At 39.7% G+C, this 18456-nt stretch overlaps 2 protein-coding genes across 2 annotated transcripts in view; one reads left to right on the top strand and one right to left on the bottom strand.

The window, feature by feature from the left end:
* Positions 1-3977, top strand: part of serinc5 (serine incorporator 5) — a 31570-nt gene extending 27593 nt beyond the window's left edge. The window contains exons 11-12 of the mRNA XM_058375065.1: positions 1-148; positions 2041-3977. Coding sequence (XP_058231048.1) covers positions 1-148; positions 2041-2185 — 293 coding nt within the window. The 3' untranslated portion in view covers positions 2186-3977. The remainder of the gene's footprint in view (positions 149-2040) is intronic.
* Positions 3978-4125: 148 nt separating this feature from the next.
* Positions 4126-15096, bottom strand: thbs4a (thrombospondin 4a). Its single transcript, XM_058375064.1, has 21 exons — positions 14881-15096; positions 14144-14341; positions 13724-13971; positions 13519-13621; positions 13349-13431; positions 13192-13243; positions 12913-13070; positions 11256-11393; positions 10637-10711; positions 10353-10547; positions 10168-10272; positions 9955-10062; positions 9682-9841; positions 7909-8027; positions 6993-7045; positions 6722-6903; positions 6399-6626; positions 6039-6235; positions 5628-5800; positions 4994-5133; positions 4126-4896 (listed from the first exon to the last, which is right to left on the bottom strand). The coding sequence occupies exons 1-21, from the start codon at positions 14957-14959 to the stop codon at positions 4814-4816; spliced, it is 2877 nt and encodes a 958-aa protein (XP_058231047.1). The 5' UTR covers positions 14960-15096; the 3' UTR covers positions 4126-4813.
* Between the last annotated feature and the right edge of the window lie 3360 nt (positions 15097-18456).

Here is an 18456-nt window from a genome sequence, read left to right on the forward strand (position 1 = left end):
ATGAAAACGATGAGGAGGAGAGGACTGCAGGGGGACAGAATGTCTTTTATGATGAGAAAGAGGGCACTGTCTACAGCTATGCCTACTTCCATTTTGTCTTCTTCCTTGGCTCGCTCTACGTCATGATGACGGTCACAAACTGGTTCCAGTAAGTCATTTCCCCCCACGAGGAATTCACAAATGTCTGTCACTTTGAAACTCTTTGTAACTTCACCTTCTGAATTTGTGTGTAGATTTGTAGCTGAAACCTAAAGCTGTGTCCAAAATGATGTACAATACACAATGCACTTTGTACTCTACAGTCCAGTGTATGAATTTTATAAGGGTGCCATCATCTCAAATAAACCATTCCCCAGACTTTTACAAATGACATGAAACACACACGACACGACACCGTTAGAATGACGCAGTGAAATTTTTAAAATCACAACATGGGCTAATCTAAAACACATTTATAAGATGTCTTGTACACCGGAGTGTTGTCAGCCATCTTGAAATTTGCTCCTCATCCAGTATCAGAGCCTGGTAGCCCCACCCCTCTTCCTCAATGTAAACAAACATGAGTGTGTTGAGTGCATGTGAAGTGTCCAACATTCCACACTTCATTTTTTTCCACTGAACAACTGCAGCATCTGGGTTCTTAAAGTGCACTACTTCTTCCAACAAGCAGAACCCGGATGATGCACTTACTCACTCAGTGTGAACACATTACTCACACTGTTTCTACTACAGAATGGTGTAGAATAGTACGGCCTGGGTAAACTGCATAAGTATGTCATTTGGGACGCACTCTGCCTGAAAAAATAGAATATCAGATATGAAAACATACACTATATTGCCAAAAGTTTTGGGACACCCCTCCAAGTCATTGAATTCATGGGTTGTTTTTCAGGGGTTGGGCTCGGCCACTTAGTACCTTGTGGAAAGCCTGCCCAGAAGAATTGAATCTGTTATAGGTGCAAATGGTGGGCCAACTCCATATTATGTTCATGTGCATGTAAAGGCAGAGGTCCCAGTTTTGGCCTGGCTCACAGTCTCCGCTCTAATTCATCCCAAAGGTGTTCTATCAGGTTGAACTGTGAAGTTCCTCCACACCAAACTCACTCATCCATGTCTTTATGAACCTTGCTTTGTGCACTGGTGTACAGTCATGTTGGAACAGGAAGGGGTCATCCCCACAAAGTTGGGAGCATAAAATTGTCCAAAATGTCTTGGTATGCTGAAGCATTAAGAGTTCCTTTCACTGGAACTAAGCGGCCGAGCCCAACCCCTGAAAAACAACACCTGAATTCAGTGATTTGGAGGGGTGTCCCAAAACTTTTGGCAATATAATATAGTTCAGGCACTACATAATCTCTACAAACCGAGTATGTTTTTATATCAGATTCAGTACAAATCCAAATGATGCAAGGGGTTTGGTCTGTTCAGCATGAGTACTGGCTAGCTGCTTTAGCATATTTGTTGTGGCTCCTGTCCTGTTTTCTCCTTGTAAACATTCCAGGGTGTTGAAAGTGATCATGCCTGAGACATTAACTCCACTGAGCAGTAGACTGTGTCACTGCCCAATAGACCAGCACTGTTACAGTTGACTGGGAAACTGCAATGTTTCACAAACAGCAGATAATTTGCGTTGTTCAGCTCGGTCTTAGATTCTCTGCTCACCATTTCAGAGAACTGGGCTGATTAAGTTGTTTTTGGGAAGAGGATGGCTTTCTTGTCTGCCATTTATATATATTTTAGTTGTGGAACAGTGGATTCCAGGTAATATCAGTGTGTCTAATGTCAATGTGGTGTGATGTCAATGTGTATTCATTTCTGTGCATCTTTTTTAATATGACGTAGGGATTGATGATGATGTGAATCAGCTATGCTTTTGACCTAGGACATGTTGCCTTGAATTATTAATCTTTCTTAAATGTCCAGTGTATTGCTCCGAAAGTAGTGTTTGTATAATGAATCAGTCAGAACCGATCCAGTTCTCTGTATGTTGACTCACTGACACGTGAGCTGATTTCCTGTGCACTCTGTGTTTCCTTGCAGTTACGACAGTGCTAAGATCGAGAGATTGTTGGAAGGCAGCTGGTCAGTGTTCTGGATCAAGATGGCGTCTTGCTGGGTTTGTCTCTTCCTCTACATGTGGACTCTGGTGGCCCCCATGCTCTTCCCAAAGAGGTTTGAAGCATAAAGGCAGTCTTTCCAAATACGCATCGCATCTGTCCTACCACTAAAGCGCTCTGCTCGAGTTTATAAAAGTCCCATTTAAACGTTTTTACTTTGTAAGACAAAACTGCCTGAAACCTTAAAGACAGACCAATGGAGATTTGTTACATGTTTGGGTTTTGATGTTCTTTCGATTAATCAGGAGAACATCGCATTTTCTTTTTTTTTTTAAAGGAAATAGAAACCATGAGGGTATGAAAGCAAAGCATTGCTCAGGCTCTCTTCACTGTTACTGTCTTGTGGGTTACATTTGCATCTGTGCATCTTTTGATAGATAAAGTATTCTATGCAAGTCAACCAAGAGCATGTGTTTAATTCCACCATTTTCTATCTGTCTTTTTTTTTTGTGTGTGTGTGTTCATATTGGTGTTTATGTGCCATTTACTATTCACACCAAAATGCTAAATAGCTATGAACAACATGATTTCTTAAGTCTATTATATATGTCTTAGCCTAATAGAATAAAAGTAATTGTTTTGGAAAGCAAACATTCCTGGAGCATTCTCCCTTTAAGTTTAGGCTTGTGAACGGTATATTATAGTAATTCTACTCTGGCTTTGTGTGCTAAAAGGAAGAAAGCTGGGTGGTGATCATCGTCATTCCATTGCTTCATTTCTTTTAGTACTTTAGCATTACATCCAAAAGTGCCTTGGATGCTCTAATTATTTGACCGTGTTAGAGCCGAACTCATGCTCAAGACTTGCATGGATTCCTCCCAGTGTCAATAAGATCCATTTATCACTACATCACACGTGTTACACTACCGTGTAAAGTCGGTTTACACAAAATGTTCCAAATCTGTAAGCTTTCACACGTTCCATTAGTCAGAATGTTTTGTTAGTTTAAGCCTATAGCCTCTGTAAAGGTCGTGCTTCTTGTGTTGCGTTTGCTTTATCTGTGCGTGTTGGTCACTGGTCAGAAGGACGTGTGAAAAAAAATATTGAACTGGATTTCTTTTTTTCTTTTTCTTTTTGTGTGTTTTTTAAAAATTCTAAGATAATGACTTGTTAGACGCATAGCATATTGGTTTGGATTTGAACATTAGCATCGCCGCTAACAATTAAAAGGAAGTAAAGATGTGTTGCTTTTCTTAAACGCAGTGTGTCCGTACAGCTCAAAACGCAACACAGTCAACAAGGTACCACTACATCAACACTGTATTCCATGTTATCTCCTACTGTGGTTTAAGCGAATGAGCCTGAAGATCACATGGACGTTAAACACTTATTGACTTTGCTTTTTATTAGTCTGTAATTAATCTAAATTAGCAATTCTTTCCTCTTATATTGTTATCGAGGAAGTGCTGCGTCTGTGCCACGACCACTTAATGAGCAGCTCTTTTTAACCGAGAGCGCGTTTTTAGGTTTTAGTTTTAAACCTCGTTACAAATACGTCAAGAAACGTACAATTCCTGATGAACATAAGATATATGCAGACTTGCTTTATTCTCTCTTTCTACGTGTATATCTGTGAATTATTTGGTGCTCTATATTGTCACATTGTGTGTAGATGCAACAGAATATGCTAAAGATGAAGGCTAGATCTTTTTGTAAAAAGGAATCGGATTTCTTTTATTGTTGAAAGGGGACCACTTTACACGATTTACAATGCTGTAACTTCTCATATTCCTGTGTTTCTTACTAATTTTTGCATGGCTTTTTTCTTTTTTTCGAAAAACCTGTACATATTGTTTACAAAAATATCCATACAAAAAGCTTCCTTTAAAAAAAAAATAATAATAAAAAAAAATGCCTTTTTATGTTGTTTTCTTACTTGTTAAATATTTTGAGGGAAAAAAACTGTAAATGAACCAAGCTTAATTGTGCAAGAAACTTGTACTTTTGAGGTTGTTTGTTTGACCTTTAAATAAAAAAAGAAAAGAAAGAAAGAGAGACATTACAGAAATAAATGTTGTGTTCATTTTTCCATGGAAAGAGAAGTTGGCTTTTAATTGCGTTTTGGAAAAAAGCTAGGAAAAGATTCCATGACACTTGACATTTTTGAAGCTGCCCGTTCCTAAAAAAAAATAAATCCCAAACTGAACCATGTTGTCCCATTTCAGACCTTCATAAACATTTATAAGCTTTTTGCAGCTTAACAGAATCACTTTCATAGACTAGTAAACACAAATCTCTCCGCAAACGTTCATATTCTTTATATAGTCTTAAACCTCTGGCTTATTATCCAGTTATCCATCTTAAAGCATGTTATTCAGTTAGCATTAGGAACGAGTCAGTATTCTTAGTATTCACAGTGAAACTAATAGGAATGTTGTGTACGAGAGAATACAAGTCAGGATTGCTGACTGCTTTCCATACAACACTGAATACATCAAGTACGTTGAATGAAGCCCAAAGAAGAATTTCTGCATTCTATCTTCAGGATCTGATTCACTTTTTACCCAAACATTCTTACGAAGCAAATGGAGTTTTTTGGAGAATATGATGCCGGTCCTTTTTAACCCTACTTCATGTAAAGGAACAATAATATGATTTATTTAAATAACACTAGCCAACCTATTGTATCATCCCTTTCTTCCCCCCTTCAAATGATTAGCCATGTGAGGATGTTTTGCGCACTGTGTTCCTTTACATTACTGTGTACTGTTATCCTGTGTATCCTCTTTCCTGTCAGAATCCTGTGCAACGTACTCCTGGTAGTCTTCAGGGATTGTGTCTGTAAATGTAACACACACACACAATGAAAAAATGCACTATTCAATTCCTCCCGGAGATCTGAGGTGCTGAAAAATCGCCAAGTGCAGTTCACTCACCATTGCAGCGATATTTCAGATTGGACCAGATGATGTTTTCCTGGGAGAAGCAGAACACACCAAGACGGCCTCCCCTCATGCTGGTGTCGATGACCATGCCGGAGTCTGCCACCAGGTTGGTGCCTTCATAAAAACGAACCCTTTCCAAGCGAATTGGAGGAATGGTGAATAAAAGACATGTAGCATTTCTAGCAAATGATATGTAAAAGCTCTACAATGTTTCATTTACTGTGGTAGTAAAGAGCAGGGAATAGACGGCAATATATGATTTTATTAGTTGGCATCAGAGGCGGAGCTTTCTGACTGACAGGCAGGTACATTTACATTTCTGGCTTTTGGCAGATCCCTTTATCCAGAGTGACTTACATTTTTATCTCATTTTATACAACTGAGCATTAGCGGGCTAAGGGCCTTGCTTAGTGGACCTGGGATTCAAGCTCAAAACTTTCCAATCAGTAGTCCAACACCTTAACCACTAAGCTTCTCCACATCCCCAAATAGACTTAATAGGTTAAATGCTGGTTTGAATTCTCACTTTAACAGAGATCAGAACTGATATTTTATTTCCATCTGCCCCAAATATATACATTATATTACATAACTGACCATATACACAGTGCATGAGGCCTCTCACCTGATGTATCCGACTTGAGGCCGATGCTGCAGCATCCAGCGGTACGAGACCTTGTCCTTCCAGCCCACGTTGCGAGGATCTTTCCACAGCAGCCGCACTTGATCCTTGGTGTTCCCCGTGTGCCATAAAGAATTCCTCAGAAACTCACCAGGCCCAGTCATGGATTTCACCGCCTCGATTTAAAAAAAACGATGACACTCTAAGATAAATTACGTCCATTCTCATTGACGAGCCAAGTAAAAACGTATTGTTCAATCCGACCTGTTTCTGCGAGCTCTGAAAATACCATGTCTGAGTTCAGAAGAGTAGAATAATGATAATCACAGAGACTAATGATTCCCACGGCAGCGGAATGATAATTACATTAACAGTTAATAGTGATAAAGTGATAGTGATGGAGTGTTATGGAACCTTGAGCTGGATGCCAGGTTCAGCCACGGCCCGGAAAGGCACAGCCTGCCAGTACGTCTGCTCTGTCTGCTTCCACATAACCACGTAGAAACTGGAAGAGTCCTGGTAGCCGAAGATGAATCCGGCGTAGTCATCGTCAGTCACCGTGTTCACATGGAAGGTTCCCTCGAAATCCACACCATTGAAGGCTGTATAACCTGTGAGAAGCATCAATGAACCATTTAGATTATGATTAAAACATTTCAAATCTACTGCCATTTTCTACCGACTATTGACTACTCTCACTGTTCCGTTTTATGTAATATAAATAGTCTCTGATGTGGTTCACATTGTTCTTGGATTTGAACAATCCAGACCTACCCACTGCAAGTCCAGGATCGCTGTTCATCGTCTGAACGATCTCCATGCCCTGATTAAGGACGACCCAGTTGGGGTCAATCTGAGCCTCGCCCTCTGGGTCCAGCACGACGGTCTGATATGCTCTGAAGTCTGTCAGCGTGATCTCTGCATTCTCAGGACACGTGTCAATCTTGTCAATCACCCGGTCCTGGTCAAAGTCTCCGGTACAGGCATCACCCACATTATCGTCTAGTCAGCGTACAGAAAAATAGAACTACGTATTAAGACAACTGTATAATATACATATAGATATACAAATATTAGCCATATTGTTAGATATGTACTGTCTTTATCTGCTTGGTCTGGATTGGGCACCAGTCTGCAGTTGTCTTTATTATCTGGGATGCCGTCGTTATCATCATCGTCATCGCATTCGTCACCGAGCCCGTCTTTGTCTGTGTCTAACTGAGAGCTGTTGATGACTGTAGGACAATTATCTTTGGTGTTCTGGTGTCCATCCCCATCACTGCGATCACATTAAGTGTTAGGAACAGTGGATGAATGAGTTAAACAGTCAAATTCTTGATATGGTAAACATATGTGACATGCACGTACCTGTCAGTGTTGGTATCACAAGTGTCTCCTACAAGGTCATCATCGACATCTGACTAGAAGACCAAGCAACCACAAGCAATGGCTTTTTACAACCGAGTCAAATATTTTCAGTTATTTTTACGAGAGTAAATAATAATATTCCTATAATCATGTCTGATTTCGTCAAAGGGTTTAACAGTACCTAGAATAATAGCAAGGTGTATAACGTTTTTCCAACAAAACCCTGAGTGTGAGTGTACAGGGATCCAGACAAATCTCGATCTTTATGGCTAAAAAAACATCTGTTTAGTCATACTTGGGTAAATGTGCAGATATGGGATAGACATAGACATATAACCTTCAATACTAACCCTACTCATGTGCTTTACATTTGTTTTGTTACAGGAGCAGTTTACTCTACCCTTGCTACAAACATTTCCAAGTCCATAGGTCCTGTCATACTGTGTAAATTCAACCTGATCTAAAAAAGTACTGATTGAGTAATGATTTAATGGAACTATTTGGTGCCACCCAGAAGAGCTTCCTCTCAAGGTTTCGGTCTTTTCTAGGAGTTTTTCCAGTCTGCCTTTGCACACTTTCATATAAAATTTATTACTGGAATGTCTACTGCAGGGGTGTCCAATCTTATCCGCAAAGGGCCGGTGTGGGTGCTGGTTTTCACTCCAACCAAGCAAAAGCCACACCTGAGTCCACTGAAAGCCAAGATCAGTTGATTAGCCAGTTGGAATCAGGTGTAGCTTCTGCTTGGTTGGAATGAAAGCCTGCACCCACACCGGACCTTTGCAGATAAGATTGGACACCCCTGGTCTACTGTTAAAAGTGCTATACGTATAAAACAGAGAGGAATTGAATCACTTAGCTTAGCATAGACTTTAGATCAATGGTTTTCTAGGAATTCTTTAGTGCTGTATTGTACCTGGCTAGGGTTGGGCACATCAGGGCAGCTGTCACAAGCATCTCCAACACCGTCATTATCAGTGTCGACCTGGTCCGGGTTGGGAACTTTGGGGCAGTTATCCAAAATATTTTTCACGCCTGATCATCAGAACGGACCGGACATGATGAGTAAGTCATTACATAAACCCATAAACACACAGTTAAATATCAACAAATGTTTCTGTATACCCTCAAATAAACTGTTGCTGCAAATAGATTCAGGCATTTGAGAATTTCGGTGTACACAGCACAATAATGCCTTTGTGTATGTGTTGCATATTTCAAGCCATGTGTCACAAGGTGGCAGTGTTTCAGTTAGACTCTTTGCAAAATAGTTTCCACTGGTCATTAGCTCCTGGCTAGGCTTCACGGTGGAAATGTGGTTTTGCCCATAGAGACATGACCAGCATGTGAATGATCAAGTCAAGTGTCTGGAGTCATGCCTTTACGAACAGACTATAAATGTCCAGCTCTGCCTGGGTTGTTTTTTTTGTGTCTCTCAGACTGGAACCCATCACTGTGCTTTAGAGGAGCTTTATCGATATGGCACTTCAAAGGGGTTCCCAGTAAGAACACCCTTCAGGCCAACTGAAAACCTAACAAGGAGCCCCATTAAAAATAAAAAAGCTGCTTTTAATTAGGGCTCTGTAGTAAGCAGTGGCATCAGTTCTTCCACTTTTCCTCCATAAGAAATGACAAGAAAGTGCAAATCTGTATAGAAATGGTCTGAAAAGAAAGAAGATAATATAAAACACTATTTCTGTGCCTGAGAGAATACAAATATGTTTGGAAAAAAATGAGAGGTGTGTAGCAGCCTCTTTAAAAGTTGACTTGAAAAATGTCCTTCTCTGGGCTGAACTGAACCATCTCTGTATGTATCTCAAGCACAAGTACAAATAAAGCAACGTTATAAAGCGAAAAAGGCGAATAATTACATTTAAAGATTTTAAGATTGATTGCGATTCCCTCAAAGGATCACTGATCATTTTTAAGCGACTTCATGAAAGAAAACAAGTTCATCAGCCTCATTCATATCTCTTTCTGTTTCATCAGCTGAGGCAGAAATCACTCACGGCATTCAAACCCCAGCCTCGCTATCATCTGTTTACTCCACTGATTTCTATGAGGAAATCGTCTCTGGCCCGGTTGACTAAATTTCTTGTCTTTTTATTAGGCTATTAACGCACTGTATAAGTGCTCTACTCTGTTCTATTGATGATGTGACACCACATGAGTGTTGCAGACATTTTAAGAGTTAGTATATGATTAGAAATAAAAATGATTAAGCCAGTTTCCTTTTTTTTTTTATTTCGGTTTGTGATCAATACATGGCCAAAATCCCACTTGGGAGCTTATTAGGTTTTAGACTTTTTAGTCTGCATTTACTGCCATGTTTGTACACACTCTCTGGTGTCACCCAAATGAGGATGGGTTTCACTTTTGAGTCTGGTTCCTCTCAAGGTTTCTTCCTCATTCCATCTAATGGAGTTTTTCCTTGCCACAGTCGCTACCGGCTTGCTCACTAGGGATGATTTCTTCTAACATCTAGGACTTTTTACACTATGTTTTTTGTTTCCTATGTTCTGTAAAGCTGCTTTGCAACTATGTTCATTGTTCAGAGCTATACAATTGAACTGAATTGAATTGTTAAACTGGCTCCTTAAAGAGGCTGCTACACTTTTTTGGTCTATCTACCTACAGTATAAAAGTTTCCAAAAAAGCAGCTAAAAATCACAGTGTGCAGCTTTATTACCATCATCGTCCATGTCATCATCACAGTCATCTCCCACTCCATCCCGGTCTGTGTCGCGCTGGTCAGGGTTATTTATACGTAGGCAGTTGTCACATGCGTCACCATGAGTATCTTCATCACTGTTCTTCTGGTCTATGTTTGGCACCAACCAGCAATTGTCCTGTTTTTTTAATTTTTTTTATTAGTATTATTATTCTTACACATGTACAAGGAATGTTATTTGACATGCTAAAAAATCTCCTGTATTGGGATGAGATGATTGACGGTGTATACCTTCTCATTGAGGATACCATCGCTGTCTGCATCTTCATCGCAGGCATCACCATTTCCATCACCGTCTGCATCTTCCTGGCCTGAGTTAGGTACATACATGCAGTTGTCCTGAAAGCAACATGCAGGCAATCAAACAACTAAAGATGAAGAAAAGGCCATATGGTCATATAAACACTTAGGAGTATGAAATGAGGAATGGCAAATATGGGTCACCTTTTTGCAGTAGACGTCCTGACAAGGAAGTTGTCTGTCAGGGAAACCGTCGATGTCCGTGTCCTTCCCACACACGTAGCCGTTACCGGCCCAGCCGATGTTGCACTGATTGAGGAAGTAGGTATTACAACACGCCTGCTCTAACCCAGCTTAACCCATGCCATGCATTTATCTGAACATCTCACCACACAGCTGAGGCTTCCATCTCTCTCCACGATACACTCAGCATTGGGGTCGCAGGGGTTGCGCTGACCGTTCCCACACAGCCTAGTAGTGAGCGGAGCAGGAATTACAGAAGGTCCAGGAAGAGGTAACGGCTTGCAGCCACTTGTTTGATCTCCAGTGAAACCAGGCTTACACTCTCCACAGTAGAATGAACCCTGAAAGCAGTTGGTTCAATTTGTTAACAATGTGTGCAAGAGGCGAACAAAATATAGACACCATTATAATCAGTGAGAAAATCTCTTACCATTGTGTTGTGGCAGTAGGAATTAGGAGTGCAGCCTCCATTGTCCCTTTGACACTCGTCTAAGTCAGAACAGACCTGATACACAGAGATTTAGGTAATAGAACAGGGTAATCTGATAGACAGTGAATTGAATATAACCTAAACTGAAGAAATAAACTGGATTAAAAATTCATTGCATGTGTAATGGGGTATTCCAAGGGCAATAGATCCAATAGAGGATTCCCAAAGTGATAATTTCACAGTGATGAGGGATGAGTCCAAAATTTCAGAGTATAGCTACTATTGTTGACAAGTGCACTTAGAACCCTAAGTAGTTCTTTGGAATTTAGAGTTAAAATTTTATCATTTATATTCTGAAATTTTATATTTCTGTAAAGCTGTCCATTGCGCTGTACAAGCATCGAATTGAAATTTACCATTAACCATATAGTACTATAGTGGCAACCTTAAAGGTTGTTCATTACTCTTCAAAAGGTCTCAGTTGAGAAATGTGAATTGTCTGCCATGCTGCACTACTATGACATCTTGCTTTACCACCAGGATATCAAAATATCCTAGAGAGAATCGAGACCATTGCAGAAAAGTGTAAGGAGCAGTTAGACAGTAATCATTTCCTCACCTGCTTATGAAACTGGGCGAAGGAGATGCCCACACCCTGCAACTCCGACCCACTGTACCCTCTGGAGCATCTCTCACACCGGAACCCTGGGACTGTGTTAATGCATCGCACACCAGGGAAACACGGGTTGAACTGACACTACAAGCACACAAATCACAACACAACACAAAAAAAATCTCTCCAGATTTCCATTTCATAACATCATGCCAGCATCTGAATGACTGGGTTTGGAAATGATTTTCTCTCATGGTGAGAGATTACCTCAATCTTTAATAAAAATCTCTGTTATATCCAAATTGTTCCACTCAAAACAATGGCTTTCTGGGTGAGAAGCAAATAAAGTCATGATAAAATGCTATTACACTGGTTTTTATTGAAGTATTTGTTTGTCCTACTAAAAACGGAGGCCTGAGAGCTAGCAGCTAGAGCTGTGTGTAATGGAAAGAACAATAAACCACCTTTTGATCACTTAAAACTTGTGTGTTATGACTGCATGGTCTCTCAACATCTGGTTGCAGGATGGGTTTGATTAGGTATATTTGTAGATAATAGGGGTATAACACACTGCCACTGACGGCAGAAGGTCTGGAGTCCACAGCAGCGATTATTAGCCGAGGACAGCCAAAGAGGGCGTCTGACTGACATGTAAATCAACATCACAGTTCATTTTGTTCTGTGTTAAATGGTGTGAAAATGTACGGTTACTATCCCTACAAAAGCAGACCAAAGAAAGTTGTGCAAGTAAATGAGTCTATACAGTAAAGTTCACATCCTTTGGAAAATCCTGGACCTCACAAGTGCTCATTGTCACAGTTGTAAACACAATGGCTTCCTTCTTCCATGAGGGAAGCAAAGCGTCATGACAAGCGGACCTTTAAAAAATCCAACACGCACGTCTCCTGTAGAATCCAACCAATCAGATGACGACTTCTGAAGTGTTTCCAAGTTTGTGTGCCGTATGCATCAGATGTCCAGCCAACGGATTCTGTACATGACGTCTGAGGCTGAGATTCTTTGAAGGCTTTTTGTATGTTTTGTTTTTTAAATACAGAGTGTTTATTTGTACCTGACTGTGCTATTTTAACAAATAGCCTCACAATATTAGCCTAAACAACTTATTAGCATCATTTAAACCACCACAGCCTTGACCAGGCCATTACTAAGGATGAATTAAATAGACTCTTTTAGGTTAATAATTCAAACTTCATATCTGACTGCTCACCTGCATAAACCTAAACACTTACCACTTAATTCCCTCAGTCTTCATCTTGTATTAGATTCAGTTTAGATAATGTATCTGTTCATTCTGAGTAACATATTCATATGCGGTTACATTTTATGTCTTAACACAGCTGAGCTATAGGCCACAGCAAAATATGCACAAAAAGAAAGAAACCTTGAGGAGATACCTCAGGGTATCCCATTAGTGGGAACACCCAAAAGCATGCTAACATGCTAAACTTTATCTTTTATTTATTTATTTATTTATTTATTTAACCTGTTTTTCAATTCATCATCATGATTCATGATTCATGATTCATTTTAGATTTTAAAGAGTTAAACAAAAACATTTACTCTTGCATTTAGCATTTCTACAATAGTAACTAACTTTGATTTAGCATTTTGATTGTTGGCTTTGGAAGTTCGGAAGTTTTACCTCATCCACATCCTTACAGTTGAATCCATCTCCTTCGTAGCCTTCAGGACACGGGTCACACTTGACACCTTGCTCTGTCTCAGTACACATGCTTTGCTGGAAGCACACTCCTGGACCACACTTAAGTGTTTGAGCCTCTGGGCTCTTGTCTTGCCCATCTACATATCAACCAGACACATCAGTTAGCCTGCTTGTATAATTGTCCTCATTATTAAACCTGAGTGAATGCAGTTGAGCATATGTTTCTATCAGGCCTGAGAGAGTGACTGAGAGACTTACCACACTGAAGACACTTCATAATTATTCTCTTTATATTTGCGGTCTCCTGGATCTGTTAAGATAATATTACAAGACGTGATCTAGGAAAAATCCTCCTTTATGTGGAAATCTTTCATTCAGGGTCATATTATATATTTCTGAAAAACATTTCTGGTACCTGCTTCTCCATTTTCTCTTTTAGTTCATGGATCATCTGTACAAGTTCAAACATGGGGCCTGGCTCCATTTGTGATGAGATGCCTGTTGGAATGATTGGCTTATAATAATGGTTTTTCTCCATGCCATAATAACAGATCATAAACTAATGGCATCATGAAAGCTACTCACCCCGTAATTGCATGGTTTCCCCCTGCTGATGAGAACAGTCCTGGAGCGTCACAACATTCTCTATTGATTCGCCCAGAACGAGCTTGAGGTCTGATATGCTATCCTGAAATAATGCCACAGATCTTGTTGAACATAAATCTAAGGTCAAATAAGTCATTAGCAACAATCCTGTTTAGAAAAGCACTGGTTTAGTGTGTACTCATACCCCTGATGTAGAGGTCAAGGTCTTGAGTGCGACTTTCTTAGGGCCAGAAGGAAGTGTTTTGAGGGCAGCTGGCAGTTCCTCCACTATCTCCACCAGCGAACAGTCCACATACAGAGCCATGCGAGGTGTGCCGTGGGTCAGCCCACTGAAGTGCAGCAAGGCATTGTGCGGCCGGCCGTCGGCCAAGGGCACATTAAAGAAGCTGGCTGTGCCTATCTTTCCATTGCTTTTCAGATACCTCAAAGTGACTGAGAGAAAGAGAGAGAGAGAGAGAGAGAGAGAGAGGTCTGAATGTGTCTAGACATTTGAACTTATCAAAATGACTATTATTTTTGGAATACAAGTCCAAGTCTGAATGACTCAATCAACTAGTCCCAATAATAGTATTTTTCTTTTGAAATTCAAATAGAGTAAAGTTACCTTTGTTGAGCTTCCCATGCACAGTGAAATCTAAGTAATCGGCGTTGTCTGTAGGGTTGTAAATGCGGAAAACACGCACTGGAGCTTTATTCTGGATCTGAAAGCTCGTCAGAATAAAAACATCATTCACGTTCTTATTCTTCAGTCCTCCTTGTAGGAGATCAGGCAAACAATCTGGTGACACCAGGAGATCATAGACTGCAAACACAGAGAGCTGATTAATCTCCATGATGTACATAAAGCAATACTTACACCACTGCACTGACTCTCTTTTAGTTTTTCAATTTTAGTTTCATAAGAACGGCTGGAACTGGAAATGTTTCTCATTTCAGTGGAATGCTAGTGAAAGATACCACCGAAAGATACTCAGTTACTCAGGTTTGCTCAGGTCTGATGAGCATGTTACGTTAACCAGTGCTTGAATTCATAGTTGCCTATGACACTAATCAGGGCCAGGTGAGATTTTTTTTAAATCATTTAGGCTTTAATAAGTTTCCTGTACATTTTCCTATTAATGACCAGACCTTATTATCCAATTTTAGCACAAGACATTCAATATAAGTCTCATGCATTTATTTTTTAAAAATTCTGCTCAGAATATCATTACATTATATTGCATAGCACAGCACTGTAATTCTGCCATTCTTAATGCCATACATTAATACAGGTCCATCTGCCCTTTCAGTTATTTTTGACCACATGGGGTCTAAGTAACAATGTTAAAATTATTCACTTACCAATTCCTTGGGATTTCACCATGTAGGCTAGCTGCACAAGCACATGTACACTGAACAACACTCTTGCCCATACGACCATTTTGATGATTCACGTAGAAGAAACAGAAGAAATGTTCTATCTCTAGACCTGTTAATGCAGATCCTGCAGAAGTCTCTACGGCAGCATCCGCATATGTGGAGTAGCAGTCAAAACAGCTGTGTTTTTTTCCCCCTTTGGATCACTGCAGCCCAGCTGCTGAATGAGAACCAGATAGGTGCCTGGGAGATTTATGCTTTTCAGATGTCATTCAACATGGAAGGTGTGACCAAGTACCTCCTCCAGTAAGTTCTCCAGCTCTCTTCCCAGAATGTGACCATTTTACTGTAAGGGTTGCATCCTGAAAAGGGATTTTAACTGCAATATATTAGGATTAGGTTATGAATAGTTGCTTATATGTAATGTGTTAAATTCACTTTAAGTTTTTAGAATGAATGTTATTAGTAATAACTAAAAGCGAGAGTTATTATCAGTTACACATGATTCATCTGAATGATCTTCTTTATCTAATATTATCATTATGCTATCTAGTGCATAGCAAAAGAAGAAGCCAAATACGTATGTTGCCCCTCCCTTTAGCTGTATACCAGGCAGCTTTATAGTATGCAGCACAATCATTATAGTATTTTCTTTCCTCTTAAACGGTTGCATAATGATTTTTTTTTTACTTGGTAGCATGGAGACTGTAGTAAAACCATATTTCAGTCATAAAACCTGTCTCCTGGATTCTGGATCACATTTACAGGAATCATGTAACTGTGTGCCTTGTACACTGAGTTTCTGCTTCAACTAGCCATAGAAAGCAGGATAGTACAATGGAAATCTTTGAGCAGACTTGTCACTCGACATATGGTACATGTTGTATTTGTTTTTTTGCTTACTGTACTCATGTGTAACGTTATTATTTTTTATTATGTGTAGCACCATTTAGTTAGAATAAATTTTATCTCTTCATTTGAACAAAACACCAGCCACATTGCACAAACCCTTTTGGCCACAGGCCTAAGCAGACACAGAAACAATGTGAACATGGAAATTAGAGTCTTTTGAGAAATGTGGCTGCAGATGGCTCAGATATGAGCTGGACTTCAATTCCAGGGCTGTGTCTACTAAACCAGTGAGCAGTGTGATTGAAGGGGCTCTCAAAATGTGATCAACCCTGGGATAATCGGAGGATGTAAGTCTGTTGATGAATATGCTGTCAGTTTACAGGAAATGCTCATAATATCTATAAGGTTTAGTGTATTTACCCAGCAGTGTAATTACCCAAAATAAAGAATGATTAATTAAACCTTTTTTTGCCAAGAGGATATAATTATCAGATACATTTATGAAAACACAAAAAATGCATAATGATCTCAACAGGTGGAGCTCTCTCTCTCTCGCTGTCTCTCTCTCTCACTCTCTTTCTCTCTGTCTCTCTCTCTCTCTCTCTCTCTCTCTCTCTCTCTCTCTCTCTCTCTCTCTCTGTCTCTTTCTCTCTGTCTCTCTCTCTCTCTCTCTGTCTTTCTCTCTCTCTCTCTCTTTCTGTCTGTCTGTCTCTCTCTCTGTCTCTCTCTCTCTCTCTCTCTCTCTCTCTCTCTCTTTCTCTCTGTCTCTCTCTCTCACTCTCTTTCTCTCTGTCTCTCTGTCTCTCTCTCTCTCTCTGTCTCTTTCTCTCTGTCTCTCTATCTCTCTCTCTCTCTCTCTCTCTCTCTCTCTCTCTCTCTCTGTCTCTTTCTCTTTCTCTCTGTCTCTCTCTCTCTCTCTCTCTCTCTCTCTCTCTTTCTGTCTGTCTGTCTGGTGGAAAATTCATTTCAGCTTAAGCGAGGTGAATTATTTTAGCAGGCATCACACTGTTGAACACACAACTTAACACACTATAAAAAGCATTAATAGGACATGCATACAGACATAAAATTAATGAAGTTGCCCAGTCCAGATATACCCATTTTTACTGATTATTTATTTATTTATTTATTTATTTATCTATCTATCTATCTATCTATCTATCTATCTATCTATCTATCTATCTATCTATCTATCTATCTATCTATCTATCTATCTATCTATCTATCTATCTATCGATTTATTTTAAAGTATTCTTGTTGGAGGGAACATGAAACAATATATTAGATCACACTTCCATATTAAAGTCCATTTCATTTCTTATTAGTTTGTTCTTTTTGTTTCAAATCATTATTATTATTTTTTTTTCTAATATTGCAGTTACATTTACCCCTCTGTACCTGGTACATTTAGCAGGTAAAATAAAGCCCAGCTCATAAAGATTTTTATAGCAGTGAGCAAGCAAAGTTACAAAACACTGACTTTAGAGAAATCCCCTACTGTAAATCTTTTTTAATGGAACAGATGTTCATTACTTTGTGGTTACAGACAGATAAGTGTGGAGACTCACTGGGAAAAGTGGGATTTCTACTTTTATACTTTAGAAAACTTTAAATGTATATACTATATATATATATATAAAATCTGCATGTACATGCCTCTCATTTTCACTTAGAATACTTATTTTTACTTTAGGAAAGGTCTTGGTTTAGTCTCACACTGCATATTAATTAAGACATTTTTTTTAGTCAGAACATCAACACTCTGTGTGTGTGTGTGTGTGTGTGTTGGTCCTGTGATTAAATGGGGCACTACCAGGGTTTTTTCCTTTGCAACTAGTGTGATATGGGGAAGCTGTAAAAAGGTCCCTATCATGTGATTTTTGTCATTAGTCATGCACAGCACTCATACATTAGAGACTTAGTTAGAGAGTTTTTAATTGTTATTATATCCATATACATCAATCAGGCATAACATTATGACCATCTGCCTAATACTGTGTTGGTCCCTGCCTCAGACAGGCTGACACTGCCTCTGCCGGCTTGCCTTCTTCCCATACTTTCCATACCATAAAAGAAAATGTGATTCATCAGACCAGGCCACCTTCTCCCATTGGTCCATGGTCCAATTCTGATGCTCACATGTACATGAGTCAGCATGGACACCCTGACTGTATTCTGACACTTTTCTATCAGAACCAGCATTAACTTCTTCAGCAATTTGACCAACAGTAGCTCCCCTGGACTGGATCACACGGGCCAGCCTTCACTCCTCATATGCATCAGTGAGCCTTGGCCGCCTATGACCCTGTTGCCAGTTCACCACTGTTCCTTTCTTGGACTACTTTTAATAGATACTAACCACTGCAGACCGGGAACACCCCACAAGAGCTGCAGTTTTGGAGATGCTCTGATCGAGTCGTCTAGCCATCACAATTTGGCCCTTCATCAAACTCACTCAAATCCTTACGCTTGCCCATTTTTCCTGCTTCTAACACATCAACATTGAGGAGAAAATGTTCACTTGCTGCCTAATATATCCCACCCACTAACAGGTGCCATGATGAGGAGATAATCAGTGTTGTTCACCTCACCTGTCACTGCTTATAATGTTATGCCTGATAGTTATGGTGTATAAATATACAGTAGAATGGGATAGCATTCACAGAAGGCCTTGAACAACATGTAGTGAATAAAAAAACTCTGAAGTTC

The sequence above is a fragment of the Hemibagrus wyckioides genome, linkage group LG22 (assembly GCF_019097595.1).
Source record: "Hemibagrus wyckioides isolate EC202008001 linkage group LG22, SWU_Hwy_1.0, whole genome shotgun sequence".
In the NCBI taxonomy this organism is placed as follows: domain Eukaryota; kingdom Metazoa; phylum Chordata; class Actinopteri; order Siluriformes; family Bagridae; genus Hemibagrus; species Hemibagrus wyckioides.